Source organism: Oreochromis aureus, linkage group 5 (assembly GCF_013358895.1).
Source record: "Oreochromis aureus strain Israel breed Guangdong linkage group 5, ZZ_aureus, whole genome shotgun sequence".
Classification (NCBI taxonomy): Eukaryota; Metazoa; Chordata; class Actinopteri; order Cichliformes; family Cichlidae; genus Oreochromis; species Oreochromis aureus.
This window is the reverse complement of record NC_052946.1, coordinates 16,487,627-16,505,711: the sequence shown is the minus strand read 5'-3', so window position 1 is coordinate 16,505,711 and position 18,085 is coordinate 16,487,627. Positions and strand designations below refer to the sequence as shown.

The window sequence follows — 18,085 nt, the reverse complement described above, 5'->3', positions numbered from 1 at the left end:
ATGTATTTAATAAATCCAGACCGTTTATCCTTTTCTAAATTGATCTGTAATTCACCATTCGGTAGCTATCCGGACCACACAGCGAAATATGAACAGTATGTATGGGTTAAAGTGAGATGCCAGATTGAGAGTGCACAAATGATGAGGAGCCTGCCTCATTTGCAGACGGTGACATGGTGTCCCGCCTACAAGGCGTGGAACCGCGTCTCCTTTTCACGAGGATTTCACTGGGGACAGAGGGGGATACCGAGAGCACCATCGATGGCCAGGACACGGGGTGAGTAGCACCAAGTACTGACATTAGCAGATAAGTACCCTTCGTTAAAACCTTCCGGCGAAGCCGGTGAGCATCTTCTGCTCGGGTGACGGGCTGTATCCTGACTGCAATGGAGGAGAAGACGGGGACAGGCTGGGCTGGATGATTGAATAACACTAGCCGCCTGCTGAGGAATAACGGTGGTGTTCACTGTAATAGCGAGTGAGTTTGCTATTAATCAGAGGCAGAGAACAGCAAGAGACGTTAGCCACTGTTTAATTCAAGAAACGACACGATCATGAGTTGTGATTGATTACGCTAAACATCACAAGGTTGCAAATGCAGCCTTTCAATGCACCAGTCGGTGGGCTTCTGTTAACCACAGCTTTGATCCTGACTAATCGATCACCAGCAATTACGCCTTAACCATTTTAAGTCAAAGTTTCTGGTTAAACAAGCGTGATTGGTCGTATTAATGATGGCTGAGAATGAGCTGCTAAGAAGACATCAGCCTTCTTAAATGCCAGAGGATGACTGTCATCGCACTCTGGGCTGCCAGAAGATAAATTTGCCTTAAATTCTTTTTTATTTTTTAAGAAAAATTACCAAGGCTGTTTTCTCTCCTCAGACAGCAGCTATCGTATAACCAGAAGGGGCGCCACTGCGCATGATCAAGTAGCCAACTAGCTGTCATCAAAGTTAGGCGCTTCTCAGTTTTTCATCTGTGAACCCGTTTTTTAATGCCCACCGGCCTGGATGGGAGTCCCGAACCACATTTAAAAGCACAGTAAAATGGCGTCAGAAACATCCGGGTCGCGGTGAGAAGTAGCTGGTGGCGCCGGGGGGGACACAAAAAGTTGGGAGTCTTTTGAATTTAGGCTCCGACCACACTGTTGGGTTTCTTTTCAGGCTTGAGCTTCTTAGCAGTAGTTGCTAAGCTACCATCACAGCGCGTGCAGCCAAATAAAAAGCTCCTAGTGCGCGCGGCAGCCGCGAATCCAGTCATATACCAGCCAGATGACAGGCCCGCAGAAAGTGGAGAGAAAACAGTTCCCATCGCTTTTCATCAATATGTCTGCCCTGTTCACAGACACCAGAAAAGGACAACACCAGCAGGTATTTTGAAATGGCGAGGCAGGAGAAACACAGGTGTAGTCACTGCATAGTCCTATGGGATAAAGTAAATGGTATCGATCACAAGTAAATACAGTGCCAGTACTACCGACACCAGTACCGATACTTTTAACTTAGAAATGCAGCTTATGTAGGGGAGAGCAATGTGTCATCACTTATGAGGTGAATCACCATCAGTTTGCAAATTCTGAACAGTTTTTAAACAGCACTAAATCACTGTGATTTTTACTTTCTGCAATAATTAGTAAACAAAATAAAACACACTTTATTTTCATTTTTGTGAAGACCTGTGATGTAAATGTGTCTGTTTCTAAAGGACTTGGTTCAACTTCTGATGTCTAAATGACCTAAATAAAATAGATGTGACATTCAACACAAAAACTGTGACATCTTTTATAATCCCCCAAAATAATGTATTTAACACAGTTCAGTGGGTGAAATACTGAACATAGAGGATAAAAACAAAGTATTGATGCTATTGTGTCATTATCAATTCAATACCAATACCAGTGTTGGTATTGATACTATTGCTATTTGGACCAATCTGCCTACCTCTTGTGCACCTCTGGTTCGCTTGAATGACTGACATGTGAACAACTTTGAGCGTTGTTGGTGTCAGACGGGCTGGTCTTTCAGAAATTGCTAACATACTGGAAGTGTCCTACACAAAAATCTCTAGGGCTTACAAAGAATGGCAGTTCTCTGGGTAAAAATGCCTTATTAAGTTTAGAGGTGAGAGGAGAATGGCCAGACTGTTTTGAGCTGATAGGAAGGTAATAGCAACTTAATTACAACTCGTTAAAAGTACAGTAAAGATGCAGAAGAACGTCTTTGAACGTCAACACAACATGTCAAACTTTCAAGCAGATGGGTTCTGGCAGCAGAAGACCACACTGAGTGCCCCTTCAGTCAGCTGAGGACAGAAAACTAACGATACAATTCACACGAAAATTGAACAATTGAAGATGGGAAAAACATCGCCTGGTCTGATAATTTCTGTTGCAACATTCAGGTCGTAGGGTCAGAAATGGCATAAACAACATGAAAGCCGGAATCCATCCTGCTTTGTATCAACAGTTCAAGCTGGTGTAATAGAATGGGAGATATTTTTTGCCTACCTGAGAATTGTTGGTGACCATGTCCATCACTTTATCACCACAGTGTATCCACATACTGATGACTGCTTCAAGCAGGATCAACTGGAAGCAGTTCAAGAAACCGGTTTCTTGAACATGAGAATGAGTTCACTGTACTCAAATAGCCTCCACAGTCTCAGTCCAATAGAGCACTTTTGAGATGTGGTCATAGATCATATCAATATGCGGGCCGCAAGTTTGAGACCCCTGGTTTATAGTAACAGATACTTTTTGTTTGTGCAGATATTTAGCCACATGTCATTGCTGAACAGGGCTGGAGGCTGGACTGGGAAGAAAAATCGTCCCTGGCCGATGCCATAAGTTTGATTATGGATATTGAAGCAGTCGTATTGCAGCATGTGACAATAATTAAAAGCTACACTTTAGCTATTAGTAGTGGCTTATGGTCAAAGTAGCCATTCATTTTACCTGAATCCTTGAATCTCTCCCTTTCTAAATATGTCCCTCTATGTATTTTCTTACCACGTTAATTTCATCTTCCTTGTCTCTTCCTCACTTCTCCACAGCTGGTGCTAGCAGCAGTTAATTTGCTGTATCTATTATTAGTTTCTTTTTATTGTTTTCTCTCAGCTCCACCATCGCCACTTCTTCCACACAAAACTTTTTCTACAAGCTGCGTGAGCACACAGCGACTGTAGGGGAAGAGCTGGTCGTGTTAAGAGATTTGACTGGGAGATCCAGTGTCAGTAATAAAAATGAACAAATGGGCTGCTGTCGGCGCATCCCAAAAGTGCGTCGGCCCACCGGGAAAATGCCCGGTATGCCCGAGCACCGGTCCAATTGTAGTGCTGTACATCAGTACAAGAACATGTGGAAAATGTTTTTACTATATTTTCTTTGTAAGAGAACAGACCTTTTAGCAGATATTAGAGATCAGAGATTATATAATGGACAGTTTGCAAAACCAGTATTCTGTCATGTATTATTAATTTTTCCTCTTTCTTCATCATAATCCAAATTTATTTTAGGCAGAATTCACTTGGTGGTATTTTCAGACTCCACTGATAACTTGTTTACTTGATGTAAATCTTAATGCTGTATATCAGTCTGTTAAGCTGTGTTCTGACACTATCACAGTTGAGTGATCCCCTGGTCCAAAGATGAAAGGATTTGTGCATGCTAATTATTTAAAGTACAAGAGCTTAAATCTTTATCCCAACTTTGATCAGGAGAAGCTGGCATCTGCGGTGCAATGATATACTGACAGCTCATGCTGCATTCTCTAAAGAATGAACTTACACTAAAGAACAAACTGTGCTTTATTTCGTGACTGATCAAAGGATCACGCTGTCAGACATCACATCCACTGATCATATAAAATGGCAGGCAAACGTATTTAGAGAACAAACATTCAAACTCTTCAGAAAGACTGTGCCGCAGTGCTGGAAATATCACTATGCTGATAAATCTCTAGGGAATACAGTTGTTGGTTGAGTCTGTTTCACAAAGATTTGTCTTTCGTGTAACAGTAGGGCAGTGCTTCACTCTGCAAATGAGTAGCTGAGCTTTACAAAGCGCTTTGTATCCTGAAAGCACCCTGAATGCAAAGAGCCATTTGGGAAACAGCAGTGTTTCTTTTCTTTACAGCTGTCTCCCAATCAGACGGCTTTTCCTGCTCGCCTCGTGTCTGAGCAGAGGGGGATATCGGTGTGTTGCCAAAGACTGGTCCCTGCTGTGCTCTTCCTGCTTTTGTATCGTCAAGCTTTTTTTGTTGCAGATCGTGAAAAATATGTTTAATAAGAGCCAGTGGTCTGCTGAAATTAGGTGTTAAAGGTGAGGCCTGACTAAACAAGAGTGCAAATAAAAGTTAGAACAGTTATAAAAACTGAGTTACTGCAAACACGCAGGCTACACGAGAGTGAGCGTTATAAAGGAATTTGAGTTCAAACGGAGCAGATGGCCAGAAGGTAACATCCCATATTGTTCTAATTAATAACCATTTTCCACACAGTTTTTGGATTCGTACAAGCTCTATTTATCTTTACTTCTTCATTGCCAAAGTGCAAAATGTGAAAAGGAAATAAAAGAGACGTTTTCAGTAATAACTAAACTGCAATAATTTACTGGTGTAATAATGTTTTTGCATAGAGGGTGCAGAGCGAGCTGGAAATGAAGGTAATTAGGTTATGCTTTGCAAATAATATGCAGATATGTCAAGGGCAACATAATTCAGCAGACCAGACTCAGCTGGCAGAAAGCTTGACCCAGCCAAGATATTTATGTGACTGTGTGTGTGTGTGTTTGTGTGGGTGGTTTTGTGAAACAGTCATGCTTATTGATCTGTTCTCTGACAGATTCAGTTCACTGAAGAGAAAATGTGGCGACTGAGCGAACTGAGCTTTTGGGCCTGCATGACCAGGCTGTGTTTTTCTGTGTTCACAGGGGAGCTGACGAAGGGGTTTATGCAGCAGAGCTGTGACAGCGACTGACGCTTTCAACAGTTATCAATTAGGTGCTGTACAACCCCAGATTCATACTAATATTCTCATTGTCTGACTCTTGAGCCACATAGCTCAATAAGGCAGTTCTTTGTATTTTTAATCATTTATTTGAAGAGTAACATTTAAATGTAGTGTTTCAGAAAGTCTCCGAATGACTGGTGTTATTTATTTTCCTTTTTTTTCTACAGGGTGCTAACTAAAACACGGCCATGCCTCCCCCATCTGACATCGTGAAGGTGGCTATTGAATGGCCTGGTGCCAATGCTCAGCTAATAGAGATGGACCAGGTATGCATGAGTACGACAAATGAAATAAATCCTCACGATGCCTCTAAGAACTTTTCTTCCTCTAGCTATTACAGTGAATTATTCAATTCAGTTCAGTTTTATTTATGTAGTGCCACAACAATGGGTCGCCTCAAGGCTCTTTATGTTATAATGTAAAAACCCTACAGTAACAGAGAGAGAATCCCAACAATCAGATGACTCCCTATGAGAAAGCACTTGGCGATAGTGGGAAGGAAAAAATCCTTTTTAACAGGAAGAAACTTCCAGCAGAACTGGGCTCATGGAGGGGTGGCCATGTGTCATGAGTGGTTGGGAGGTGAGGGGAGGAAGACAGGCCAAAAGACACGCTGTGGGAGAGAGCCAGAGATTTATAATAACTAATGATTAAACGCAGAGAGGTGTATAAACACATGTGGGCTGTAAAGAGTTGAGTGAAGAATAAACAAAATGCATAACAGGAATGGGAATAACAATTAAAGGGGCGGAAATTATGTGCGGCTTTAATGTGAAAATTTCATGTATGCAAAATACGAAAGTACCCCAACTGGCAGATTTGATAGATTAGTTTTAGCTTCAAGAAAGATACAGGGAGTGCAGAATTATTAGGCAAATGAGTATTTTGTCCACATCATCCTCTTCATGCATGTTGTCTTACTCCAAGCTGTATAGGCTCGAAAGCCTACTACCAATTAAGCATATTAGGTGATGTGCATCTCTGTAATGAGAAGGGGTGTGGTCTAATGACATCAACACCCTATATCAGGTGTGCATAATTATTAGGCAACTTCCTTTCCTTTGGCAAAATGGGTCAAAAGAAGGACTTGACAGGCTCAGAAAAGTCAAAAATAGTGAGATATCTTGCAGAGGGATGCAGCAGTCTTAAAATTGCAAAGCTTCTGAAGCGTGATCATCGAACAATCAAGCGTTTCATTCAAAATAGTCAACAGGGTCGCAAGAAGCGTGTGGAAAAACCAAGGCGCAAAATAACTGCCCATGAACTGAGAAAAGTCAAGCGTGCAGCTGCCAAACTGGTGCCACTGGCCACCAGTTTGGCCATATTTCAGAGCTGCAACATCACTGGAGTGCCCAAAAGCACAAGGTGTGCAATACTCAGAGACATGGCCAAGGTAAGAAAGGCTGAAAGACGACCACCACTGAACAAGACACACAAGCTGAAACATCAAGACTGGGCCAAGAAATATCTCAAGACTGATTTTTCTAAGGTTTTATGGACTGATGAAATGAGAGTGAGTCTTGATGGGCCAGATGGATGGGCCCGTGGCTGGATTGGTAAGGGCAGAGAGCTCCAGTCCGACTCAGACGCCAGCAAGGTGGAGGTGGAGTACTGGTTTGGGCTGGTATCATCAAAGATGAGCTTGTGGGGCCTTTTTCGGGTTGAGGATGGAGTCAAGCTCAACTCCCAGTCCTACTGCCAGTTTCTGGAAGACACCTTCTTCAAGCAGTGGTACAGGAAGAAGTCTGCATCCTTCAAGAAAAACATGATTTTCATGCAAGACAATGCTCCATCACACAGCGTCCAAGTACTCCACAGCGTGGCTGGCAAGAAAGGGTATAAAAGAAGAAAAACTAATGACATGGCCTCCTTGTTCACCTGATCTGAACCCCGTTGAGAACCTGTGGTCCATCATCAAATGTGAGATTTACAAGGAGGGAAAACAGTACACCTCTCTGAACAGTGTCTGGGAGGCTGTGGTTGCTGCTGCACGCAATGTTGATGGTGAACAGATCAAAACACTGACAGAATCCATGGATGGCAGGCTTTTGAGTGTCCTTGCAAAGAAAGGTGGCTATATTGGTCGCTGATTTGTTTTTGTTTTGTTTTTGAATGTCAGAAATGTATATTTGTGAATGTGGAGATGTTATATTGGTTTCACTGGTAAAAATAAATAATTGAAATGGGTATATATTTGTTTTTTTTTTTAAGTTGCCTAATAATTATGCACAGGAATAGTCACCTGCACACACAGATATCCCCCTAAAATAGCTAAAACTAAAAACAAACTAAAAACTACTTCCAAAAACATTCAGCTTTGATATTAATGAGTTTTTTGGGTTCATTGAGAACATGGTTGTTGTTCAATAATAAAATTATTCCTCAAAAATACAACTTGCCTAATAATTCTGCACTCCCTGTAGTGCCATGTGAGGAGTGATCATTCATGATTCCTTTAAGTCCTTTAATGTTGAATTTTTCAAGTCTGTAATGAGTTTCTTTCCCCTCTTTGCAGAAAAGACCTTTGTCCTCAATAATTCGGGAAGTGTGTGATGGGTAAGTATTACTCCTGTATGTTTTAATTGTTTCCAAAGGTATGTTCTGTAGGATTACTTAAAATATTTGAGATTTATTTAGTTTCTAAAGTGTTAGCTATAATGAACTTGACTTTGGTGATTAGTAGAATGTAATTATAATACTGAAAGCTTTATTACAGATAACTCAATCAAATGGTAGATCTAAGGAGCACATTAGTTAACTAACTAAACAGCAAGAAGCAGTGAAAGCCCAGAAAAAAGATGAGAAATGTCATTCTATTAGATCTGCGTCGTGAAAGTCTTATGTGGAAAAGCTAAACTGACATGAGAAAATGCTTATGATGACCACACTTACTGCTGTAACACCATACATAACCCTACTCACCTCTTTCTAACCCCCATTGTTGTGTTTGGACTTTTTTGCACCTAAGTGATGGCTATTGCAGATTTTATCCCACCCATCCAGCTCTTAGCCTGGCTCCATCTACCCACTGCCTCCCTTTACCATCTGAAACAGAAAATTCTTTGCACTTTACTGTTAACACCCACTGAGTGATTCTCCTCCACAGCCTCTCTGTTTGCTGCTCGTGTAAATACAACTGCTGAAGGCAACAATCTGACTTCGAGCAACCTTTTGTTCATGCATACCAGAGTATGCTGCATTGCATTACATTTCTACAGTGTGTTATACTAATTTTCTTCTTTTTTTCCCCCAGTATTCAAAACTGATATTGAATATTAATTCTTTAGCAAACATTTTCTCTCTGCTTTTTTCTCCAGCTGGTCTTTGTCTGGCTCAGAGCAGTTTGCCCTGCGTTATGCTGATGGTCCTCAGCTTTATATCACTGAGCAGGTGAGCTTCATTGTTTTCTTCCTAACCTTGAGACGAGGACTTCATGAATCGATACTGAACTCTGTTGTAATCCTTTCAGAGTCGTGGCGACATCAAGAACGGGACCATTCTTCGATTAGCAATTTCTCCTGTAAGTGAAAAATGTGGCATTGATTTGAAAGTGCCATAGCAATACATTTGCTGGAGAAGTGCTCTCTTGTATGACAAAATAAATAAAAAAATATATTAAATGCTTATGTGTTGCATGTCTTATAAGATGCACTCACTGTTAACAATAATAGCCATTACTACAAACATTAAATCAGCCAATCACATGGCAGCAACTCTGTGCATTCATGCACAGATGTCTACACATGGTGAAGATGACCTGCTGAAGTTCAAATGAAGCATCAGCATGGGGAAGAAAAATGATTTAAGTGACTTTGGATGAGGCGTGGTTGTTGGTGCTCGACAGGCCTGTTTTGAGCACTTCAGAAACTGCTGATCTTTAGTTATATAATAAAAGCAAGGTGTACCTAAAAAAAGGCGAGTGTATATATCTTGCAGTTTATAAGACACTGGTCTTATAAAAGATCACATTAACATTTGCTATTGTAGCTAATAGAAAATTATTAAAATGTATTATTCCACATGGGCTATAAGTTTCTCCATATATGTTTACAGTAAATTCAGTGACCTGGACAAGCTGATGAAGGTATCATGACACTGATTGATCGTGTTTGTCTCTGACAGACTCGTGCTGCTCGCCAGCTCCTGGAGAGGATCCAGTCCCATGGCATCGATGCTCGCCTCGAGGCTCTGAAGGAGCTCGCCAAGCTCTCTGCAGATCCAACCTTTGCTGCAGAATTCATCAATATGGAAGGCATTGGGACACTGGCTCGACTTGTGGAGAGCGGCACTCAGTGAGTTTTTTTACCCCTCAGCCATGCAAGTCTGTTGGGATCTTGTTGTCAACCGTCAGGTGGGCAGGAGGCATGGACACCTACATTTGTGAATGCGATGACTCGAGAACAAGGCGATGTAGGATTTTCAAATTGATACCATAGTTGACCTTGTTCTCAAGGTCAGAGGTCAAGTTTTCTGAAAAACTTATACTACTTGATACTTGTGAAGGAGGTGTACTTGTGAACTCTGTTTCCCTGGGTCTTTTCCCGTGTGTCATGAATAAATCTTCTTTTTTTTGGTACCAGTATTGGTTTTATTTTGTTGTATTTATCTGCGACACCTTAAAGGCCCGTCGGTGAAAATACTGTCAGACATAAACCGATCCGTGGCGCAAAAAAGGTTGGGGACCGCTGTTCTAGGAGGCTGAGCTGTAATGTTTTTGTTTTTTTTACAGCTGACAGAGGTGATCGATGACTGTTTGTTGTATCGTCTTTGTTGAATTTGCAAAGCTTGCAGTGCTGTAAACTGCTAAGGCTATTAGCAATTTTTAAAGAACATCAGTTTCCTTTACTTTTGCTGCTTCCTTCCAAATCCACTACTTGCATTTTTAAGCTCAGTTCACATTCATTTAGTGATTTTATTTATATGTTACAGTTGAATTGCTTGTGGAGGTCAAATAAATCCACTTAGTCAAAAAGATAAGTTTTGGCTTTTTAAAGTCTGCCCTCGTATCAGGATTTCTGTAAAGTTAATCTAAATGTTAACGTGTGATCTGAAAGGCCTGCGCTGACTGTACTTCACTCCCTTCAGCTTTGGTGAAATGTTGGCCTTCACTCTCACTGCCTTCCTGGAACTAATGGATCATGGCATTGTGTCCTGGGACCTTATCTCATTGTCCTTCATCAAGCAGGTACTTCTTCCAACAACAGAACAATTCATAGGACACATTTTTCATTTCAGTGAAACACCACTGTACAACTTTCCACTTTAAGAAAACAAAACAAAACTTCAAGGTCGGTCATTTTTATGCCTTTTTATCCTTCCACTTTTCTTTAATTGCACTTTTTCTTTGACCTCTTTTTCTACACAAATGCCGGAAATGTGTGGGTACTGTTGCTGAGCAACTACTCACATAATTTGGAGCTCATTCTGTGTTTATGTAAATAGTTTTCTCTGGAAAACTTCATCCTAGCCTTGGCAGTCACTTGGGAGAATTTTGCAGAACTCTTGATTTTGTTTTCTTTGTACTGGAAAAAAATATTCTACTCGATTTTTGTTGAAATGAACCAAATAAACCAAGAAATGAAAGAAACAAAATTGGTTTCTCTGTGTTAACCGGTCTTCTCCATGCTCACTTAGATTGCGGGCTACGTCAACCAGCCGATGGTGGACGTGTCCATCCTGCAGCGCTCCTTGGCCATCCTCGAGAGCATGGTTCTGAACAGCCATAGCCTCTACCATCGGGTGGCACAGGAGATCACCGTGGGACAACTCATCGGGCACCTGCAAGTGTGAGCACACACACACGCACAGGGGCTTCCTGCACTCTGAAATGGGGGAAAGTGGAGGGTGTAGAAGTGTGTGGGATGACTGGATAGAAAAAGTTGCTGTGAGTTTTGTTTCTGTTTATGTGGATGGGTATGGGTGCACAAATGATCCCGATCAAACAGCAATGCTGTTATAAGACTTTTGTTGTTGCTGAGAGCTCCCATGAAAAGACCAAAACCAACAAGTTAGGAGGACACAAAACCCCCAAAAAGGGAGTCGAACACAGGACATGGAGAAAGCATACAACCTGAATACACAGGGTGGGCAGGGTGACTAATCAGGGGGGTGTCTGGGAACATAGAGGAAGGAAAACAGCTGAAGAATCACGTGGTAAGTAATGCTGAAAACACCATGAACCAACCAAACTAACCAAACCTCAAAGAACTCCTAACCAAGAACCTGACGCATGGTGGTGATGGAAACTACTTTTACTGCATGTATCAGGCTGCCAGTTTCGTTATAATCAGATGAAGGCGGGCCAGGTGTGAATGTTAGTGGTGACTTTAAGTAGTTAATCTGCTCTGTTTGCTCAAGTGTACAAGTGTCAAACATAAGGCCCGGGACCCAGAATTGTCCCGATGCAGACTCTCAGCCCACTGGATGGGGCCTTTCACTTAAGAACAAGGCAAAGAGAGCATAAATTTTCATATGTTTTACAGCTTTTCCTACTGATAAAAACCTGCTCCATGGCTACTATTACTGTTCTCACAATTTAACCCCAAATACTTGGTCTTAATTCTGTTTCTTACATATATCTCAGGGATTAAATGTGTAGATAAACTTATTTACACTGACAGAATGGGGAATTTCACTGTTCTGGCCCATTTAGGATCAAAGTGGGCTGTATGTGGCCCACGATGTAAAATGAGTTTGACATGCCTGCTCTGGTGAGTTTTCACAGCAGCACGACTGCATATGAGTCACTCGCAAAATCAAATCAAATCTCTGTGCTAGTTATAACGATGATACATTTTGTATTATGAACAACAGTGGAGCCCTATGAAATGATGAAAATGAATCTTCTTCTTTTGGATACTGCCTTTAGGGGGCGCATCATCTGCCTCCATGTCACCCCTGTCTCATCCTCCTCTCTCACACCAACCCTCTGCATGTCCTCCTTCACTTCTTCCATGAATCTTCTCTGTGCTCTTTCTCTTTTCCTCCTGCCTGGCAGCTCCATAGTCATCATACTTGGTCCAGTATACCCATTATCCCTCCTATGTACATGTCCACATCATATATGCCTTACTAATGATACTAGGTATAAGATCAAAAAGCGTTTTCTGTTACGATAAACTCGAAGTTGGTTTTGGTCTTTTTATCGGAGTAAAGTTTAGAAAAATGTCACATAGAAAAACTAAAGACTGATGCAAATAAGACCCTTCTAAAAATCCTGCACCCATCCCAGGTGTTTATTTTGATGGTAATTAGACTATTTTTTTATGCTGTTAGCCTGTAGTTTTGTTCCTGTGTGGAGATTTGCAGAGCATGCTGCTTCTAACTGGTTGTTACGCTGCTGGATATTCCTTCAGGTCAAACCAGGAGATCCAGACGTACGCCATCGCTCTCATCAATGCTCTCTTCCTGAAGGCACCAGAGGACAGACGGCAGGTCGGTGCACTGCACTAACAGCACAGAGACAAGGACAGACCTAACAGACCTAACTGAAATACTAATATTAAATCTTCATATTTCATCCTAAAGAAATCCACTTATACATAATAGACATTGATTCATAACATTTGTGGTGTCAGAGAGCTGCAGACAGTGGCTTGCCGTGGTTTCTAATGTGCGCACCAGTAGGCCAATTAAAGCTAATCTCATGAACAGACGTCTGTCTGCCAGCTGTCACGCTGTGGATTCAGCCATCACTGCAATGACACACTCACTCCAGATACTTTCCTTTGAGGTTTGTACATTTGTTTTGCTGCAGTTTTTTCAGAGCAGCTCAGTGACGTTAACTGGCCACCCATCTGCAAGTGACTGATGGTTGTTTGCGTCTTTTAGAAAAAGAAGCCGGAAAACAGAAAACAATGAGTTTTAAGAAAGCAGCTTCTTTCCATTTAAGGACTGTACTCGATGTTATTCATGTGTAATATATCACATCACATTACATTACATTTCTATTTTTATTTTCAGTTTTTAAGTTGATTTAAGGAGATTCGAACAAAAACAAATTGAATCTCGAGTATTTTTGTTGTTCAGATAAATGTACAAATACCAAAGGTGGAAGTGTTTCTGTCCCACCTGTCAGCGCCATCTGTCCTCTCTCTCCTAACTCCAGCATGCTTCAGAGTTTAACCTTGTTTAATACACCTTACATGTAGTTGTGTGCTTTTCTAAATTATTGTTCTCCATGTAAACTTTGCAGTTTATGCCAGAAATTGTATTGTAACATAGAAAACACAACATTTCTTGAAATAATGTCTTATAATAAATGGAGTAGTACTTACAGTATATAGAACTTTTCTACTCCGTTTGAGCAAAACGCTTTCTAACTACAGGCCTCATTCACGCATTCACAGACACGCATTCATGATTTTAACCTAACAGTCACACACTCAAACTCTGTTAGATTCATCGAGGGCAATTTGGGGTTCAGTATGTTGGCAAAGGATACTTTGAGATGCATACTAGAGGAGCTGGGAATCACACCACCGGCCTTCCAATTAGTTAAACAACTTGCTTTACTTTCTGAGTTACAACTCTCAATTAAAATGTTTTAACTAAGCCAAAGAATTTACATAAAACTAAAAAAATATTATTACTTGTTGCTGTTCTCTGTTAGTACAAACCCTCCATTTACACAAATTGACGATATCTGTTTACATTTTTTTAAAGGATTTTTCAACAGCAAAATATGACATCTATGACATTTAATATTACGTTTTTAGTTAGTTTTAGTTTTAGTTATTTTAATTGTTACTAAGGCTGTGCAGCTGCAGATTTGCAACACCTGGTTTATACTTAACATTTCCCAAATGCAAAGGTGCTGAAATCATCTGTCCTCATTCAGCTTTAAAGTTCTAAAAAATTCAAGTGTACACTCAATTATATTTAATCTCAAGATAAAGTATTTTCCTTAATTTACTGTGCAATGCACCAGTTTCGTTTTTACCGTAACAGTAAACGGTATGCAGGGCTTTTAATGACATTTATCTCCAGTTGCTGTTGTTGACCACTGGAGGGCGAAGTGAGTCAATTTTACTTAGAGAAACACAGCAGAAATGCATCCTGTGTTTAGCTCGCACTGTGGCATCACAGTAATTACGATCTAAATGCCAGTTTTCACCTCATTTAGCAAATAGGCATAAAGTAGCACCTCAACTTTTAGATTTATAGATCTCTCCACATCAGCTCGATGTTTTTCTTTTTTCTTATAAAAGAAGAGAGGCAGGGAGGAATCAGAAGAGACTAACATGTTTACAGTACACACATGAGAGCAGCCAGTAAGCCTCAGTGATTTGCATGTTTAATGGTAGTTCTAAGCATCATCCTGCTACTCTGTGGGTTGATAAATCCAGCCGTGGGTGATGGTTTATAAATGTAGTTTACGTCGGGTGCATTAGGTGATGTGTGACTGCTGATTTTTATTTGATGCTGTTTCATGTTCTTATTTTGTTGCATGCTGTGCCGGTGATGTATCTCATGGTCCATGTGCGTGCACGTTTTATTTCCATTACTGTTACACCCACACTGCTCCTCCCACTCTTCAACCCGTAGGAGGAGTATACTAACCCGCTGGAGCAGCACCTCACTGTGAGTACACATCCCTCTTTAGCTCATATCATCTTTTCCACCTCTCTTTCACTGTCTGATCCTTTCTGTGTCATGGAAAGCCGCTGCATAAACTTTCAAATCAAGCCAGAACCATAGCTTGCTGCACCAGTAGACAGACTCGTCACCGACTGTGAGACATATTTTACAGAAGGCGTGAAAGGCAAATAGTTTAAACCATAGATCAAAATCTAGCTTTAGATTATTTCTTCAAAATTCTCATATATCCGTAGGTCGATGTCAGTAAAATTATCATTGGGTGCGATTTTAGTTTGGAGTAAATCATCTTTCCTAAATTGATTTTTGTGGATTGGAGTAATGTGTGTCTTTACCCTCAGGAAATGGCAAGCTCTTTGGCTCAGAAACACCTGCGCTCCATCATCCTCAATGTGAGTATCAAGTCTGAAACTCAGACACTAAAACGTAGCAGAGCTTTCATTTGATGGCTGTTAAGCTTTCCAAGTACTTTAAACAATTCCCATTGAAAGTGTCAGGAACTACTTCCAATAAAACTCCCAAAAACCTTGGTGATATACAATACTTGCGTTCATCTAGTAAGTAAGTAAGTAAGTAAGTAAAATTTATTTATATAGAACTTTTTAAGACAAGAAGCTGTTACAAAGTGCTTCACATGGGAATGAAGGCATGTCAAACAACAATATAGCAATATAAAGGAAGTATAAAAGCATATCAAACAAAGCAATAGTACAGTATAAATGTAGTATAAAACAACATATTACACACGAACATTACCCAAATGCCTGTCTAAACAGATGTGTTTTAAGCTGTTTTTTAAAAGAAGCCACAGTGTCGATGGTGCGTAGCAGGGGGGTAAACCGTTCCACAGTATTGGAGCCAGGGTTTGAAAAGCGTGATCCCCCTTCGTTTTCAAACGGGTCCGTGGTATAGATAGAAGACCACTATCAGTGAATCTAAGAGTCCGCTTTGGAGAGTAGGGTTGGAGAAGCTCCGTGATATAGGTGGGGGCATCACCTTGTAGAGACATAAACGTAAAGGTGAGGATTTTAAACTTATATCTATACCCAACTGGAAGCCAGTGCAAGGATTTTAGTATAGGAGTGATGTGGGAAAATTTATAACTGTGGGTTAAAAGCCTTGCTGCAGCATTTTGAACCGCTTGGAGCCGATTCAGTGAAGCCTTAGATACACAGGAGAAGAGTGCATTACAATAGTCTAGCCGGGAGGAAATGAAGGTGTGGACAAGCATCTCCAGTTCAGTTGTGGAGACAATAGTCCTGAGTTTGGCAATATTTCTTAAATGAAAAAAGCAAGAGCGGGTCACAGATTTAATATGAGCGTCAAAAGACAAAGATTGATCGAAAATTATCCCAAGATTCCGAGCAGTAGTTTTTATCGAGGATGAAAAGGCACCCAGATGTTGACTAATTTGGGGCTTGATATTCTCTGGAGCAAGGATTAAGCACTCAGTCTTGTCTGCGTTCAGCTGCAAAAAGTTGTTTGACATCCAAACATTAATTTCCTTAAGACAGTCCCTAAGAGTGGATAGCTTGTCTAATTCCCAAGGTTTAAAGGAGATGTATAATTGGATGTCGTCTGCATACAGATGGTAGGAAATATTTTTGAAACCGCTAATGATCCGGCCTAAAGGAAGAATATATAGTGAAAATAACAGGGGGCTTAAAACCGAACCTTGTGGGACTCCACATAGAAACTTAGCCGCATCTGATCGGAAGTTTCCCACTGAAACTAAAAGCGTTCTATCCTCCAGAAATGAGGTGAACCACTTTAGGACAGATCCAGATATCTCTACCATGAGATTTAAGCGATGGATTAAGATCTGATGGTCAACGGTATCAAAGGCTGAGCTAAGGTCCAGAAGAACTAGGACTGAGCAATCACCCCTGTCTGCAGCCATCAAAAGGTCATTTGTGACTTTCAGGAGAGCAGTTTCTGTAGAGTGTAACTTTCTAAAACCCGACTGAAATTTAGCAAGAATATTATGCTTCTCCAGCGCTTTCTTTACTTGTAGCCAAACGACTTTTTCTAAGATTTTAGAGATAAAAGGAAGTTTTGAGATGGGCCTGAAGCTTGACTGAAGTGTTGGATCCAGGTTAGGCTTTTTCAGCAAAGGTTGATTAACCCCCTGTTTAAAGCACCTGGGGACAAAGCCAGATAGCAAGGAACAGTTTATCAGCGTGACTACAGAGGGCCCGATGGTATCAAAAACTTTACAAAATAAATGAGTAGGTAAGACATCAGCTGAACTCGTTGAGGGTTTCAATTGGGTCAGTATTTCCGATAGATCTTTTAAAGAAACTGGGAGGAAAGATTCCATAATTATGGAGTGTGGAAGATCATGGTTGGTGGGGTTACCTAAGGGAGTTATGTTACCTCTTAGGCAACTGATCTTATCTTGAAAAAATTTTAAAAATTCACTACAGTCCTTATCTGAAAAGACAGGTGTACATGGCATTGGGGGGAGACGATGCTACTCACTGTATCAAAGACAACTTTAGGATTTCTTTTTCCTACTGCAAGTAGTTGGGAGAAATAAGTGGCTCTTGAGTCTTTCACCATGTCATTAAAGGTAGATAATAGTTCTTTTAAGTGGAGCTTATGAACCTCAAGTTTTGTGATTTTCCACAGGCGCTCAGTTTTACGGCACATTCGCCTAAAGCTGCGGATACCTTCTGTGAACCAGCGCGGGCATTTAGCAGTGCTGCCTTTCCTGATTTTAAGAGGAGCCACTTTGCGAGTTGAAGGAGGCCACCTATATCGTCTGTTTCAGATAAATTGTTATCAAACAATTCCATAAATTCTTCTACCACAGAGTCGTTAATTAATCGTGAATGCTTCATATAAACAGAGGGTAGAGTGTCACAGGTAAAAGAGAGATCAAATAAAAGATATTTATGATCACTAATAAAAATGTCTCTGCAATGAACTGGGCCGATATCCTCCTTTGAGACTTTCCTGTGTTGGCGTTTGGTGATGGTTTCGACCCTTGAACAAAGAGCTGGTCACAATTTGGAAAATGGAAAGCTTTACTCACTTGCAGGGCTGTGACACAGAACCAGCAAATGTGATATGGGGCCAAGTCTATGAAGTGGAACAAAATCTCCTCTGAAAATGATTCCTTTTGGCATTTGGCTGAACTGGCTGCAAATGGCTGCAAGTTAGGAAGTGCTGCACTCAAGCCTCCTGGAATAAGGAAATGTCCTAGAGCTCCACCATTGTGCTCTTTCATGCACTGTTAGTGTGACCTGGTTATCTACGAGATAAATGTCTGTGCTATTTTATTTTTTATTGTTATTTCAGACAAATTGTAATCATGGTGTATGTCAGAAAAATGCTTATCTTGCTTCTAATTAGAAAAATAATACAATTCATTTGGTCCTTTTTGTTATATTCCATCAGTAGCTTTGGTTTGTACTGATTCATATTATATGCTGCTTGTTCACAAATTTTCAGCCATCATAAAGGCTCAGCTCAAA

The 18,085-nt window shown here is 40.7% G+C and overlaps 1 protein-coding gene across 8 annotated transcripts in view; it reads left to right on the top strand.

The window, feature by feature from the left end:
• The first annotated feature begins 182 nt into the window (after positions 1 to 182).
• Positions 183 to 18,085, top strand: part of elmo2 (engulfment and cell motility 2) — a 28,826-nt gene continuing 10,923 nt past the window's right edge. For 2 of the 8 annotated variants that reach the window (XM_039612782.1, XM_039612787.1), the window contains exons 1-12: positions 183 to 277; positions 4,930 to 4,999; positions 5,177 to 5,275; positions 7,525 to 7,565; positions 8,327 to 8,399; positions 8,479 to 8,529; positions 9,132 to 9,301; positions 10,095 to 10,194; positions 10,644 to 10,795; positions 12,365 to 12,443; positions 14,556 to 14,591; positions 14,948 to 14,998. In XM_039612782.1, the coding sequence (XP_039468716.1) occupies positions 5,198 to 5,275; positions 7,525 to 7,565; positions 8,327 to 8,399; positions 8,479 to 8,529; positions 9,132 to 9,301; positions 10,095 to 10,194; positions 10,644 to 10,795; positions 12,365 to 12,443; positions 14,556 to 14,591; positions 14,948 to 14,998 (831 nt within the window). In that variant the 5' untranslated portion in view covers positions 183 to 277; positions 4,930 to 4,999; positions 5,177 to 5,197. Of the gene's footprint in view, positions 278 to 956; positions 1,373 to 4,397; positions 4,455 to 4,929; positions 5,000 to 5,176; positions 5,276 to 7,524; positions 7,566 to 8,326; positions 8,400 to 8,478; positions 8,530 to 9,131; positions 9,302 to 10,094; positions 10,195 to 10,643; positions 10,796 to 12,284; positions 12,444 to 14,555; positions 14,592 to 14,947; positions 14,999 to 18,085 lie in introns of those variants that run through there. The other 6 variants (XM_039612784.1, XM_031747811.2, XM_039612783.1 and 3 more) reach the window with 6 other exon arrangements.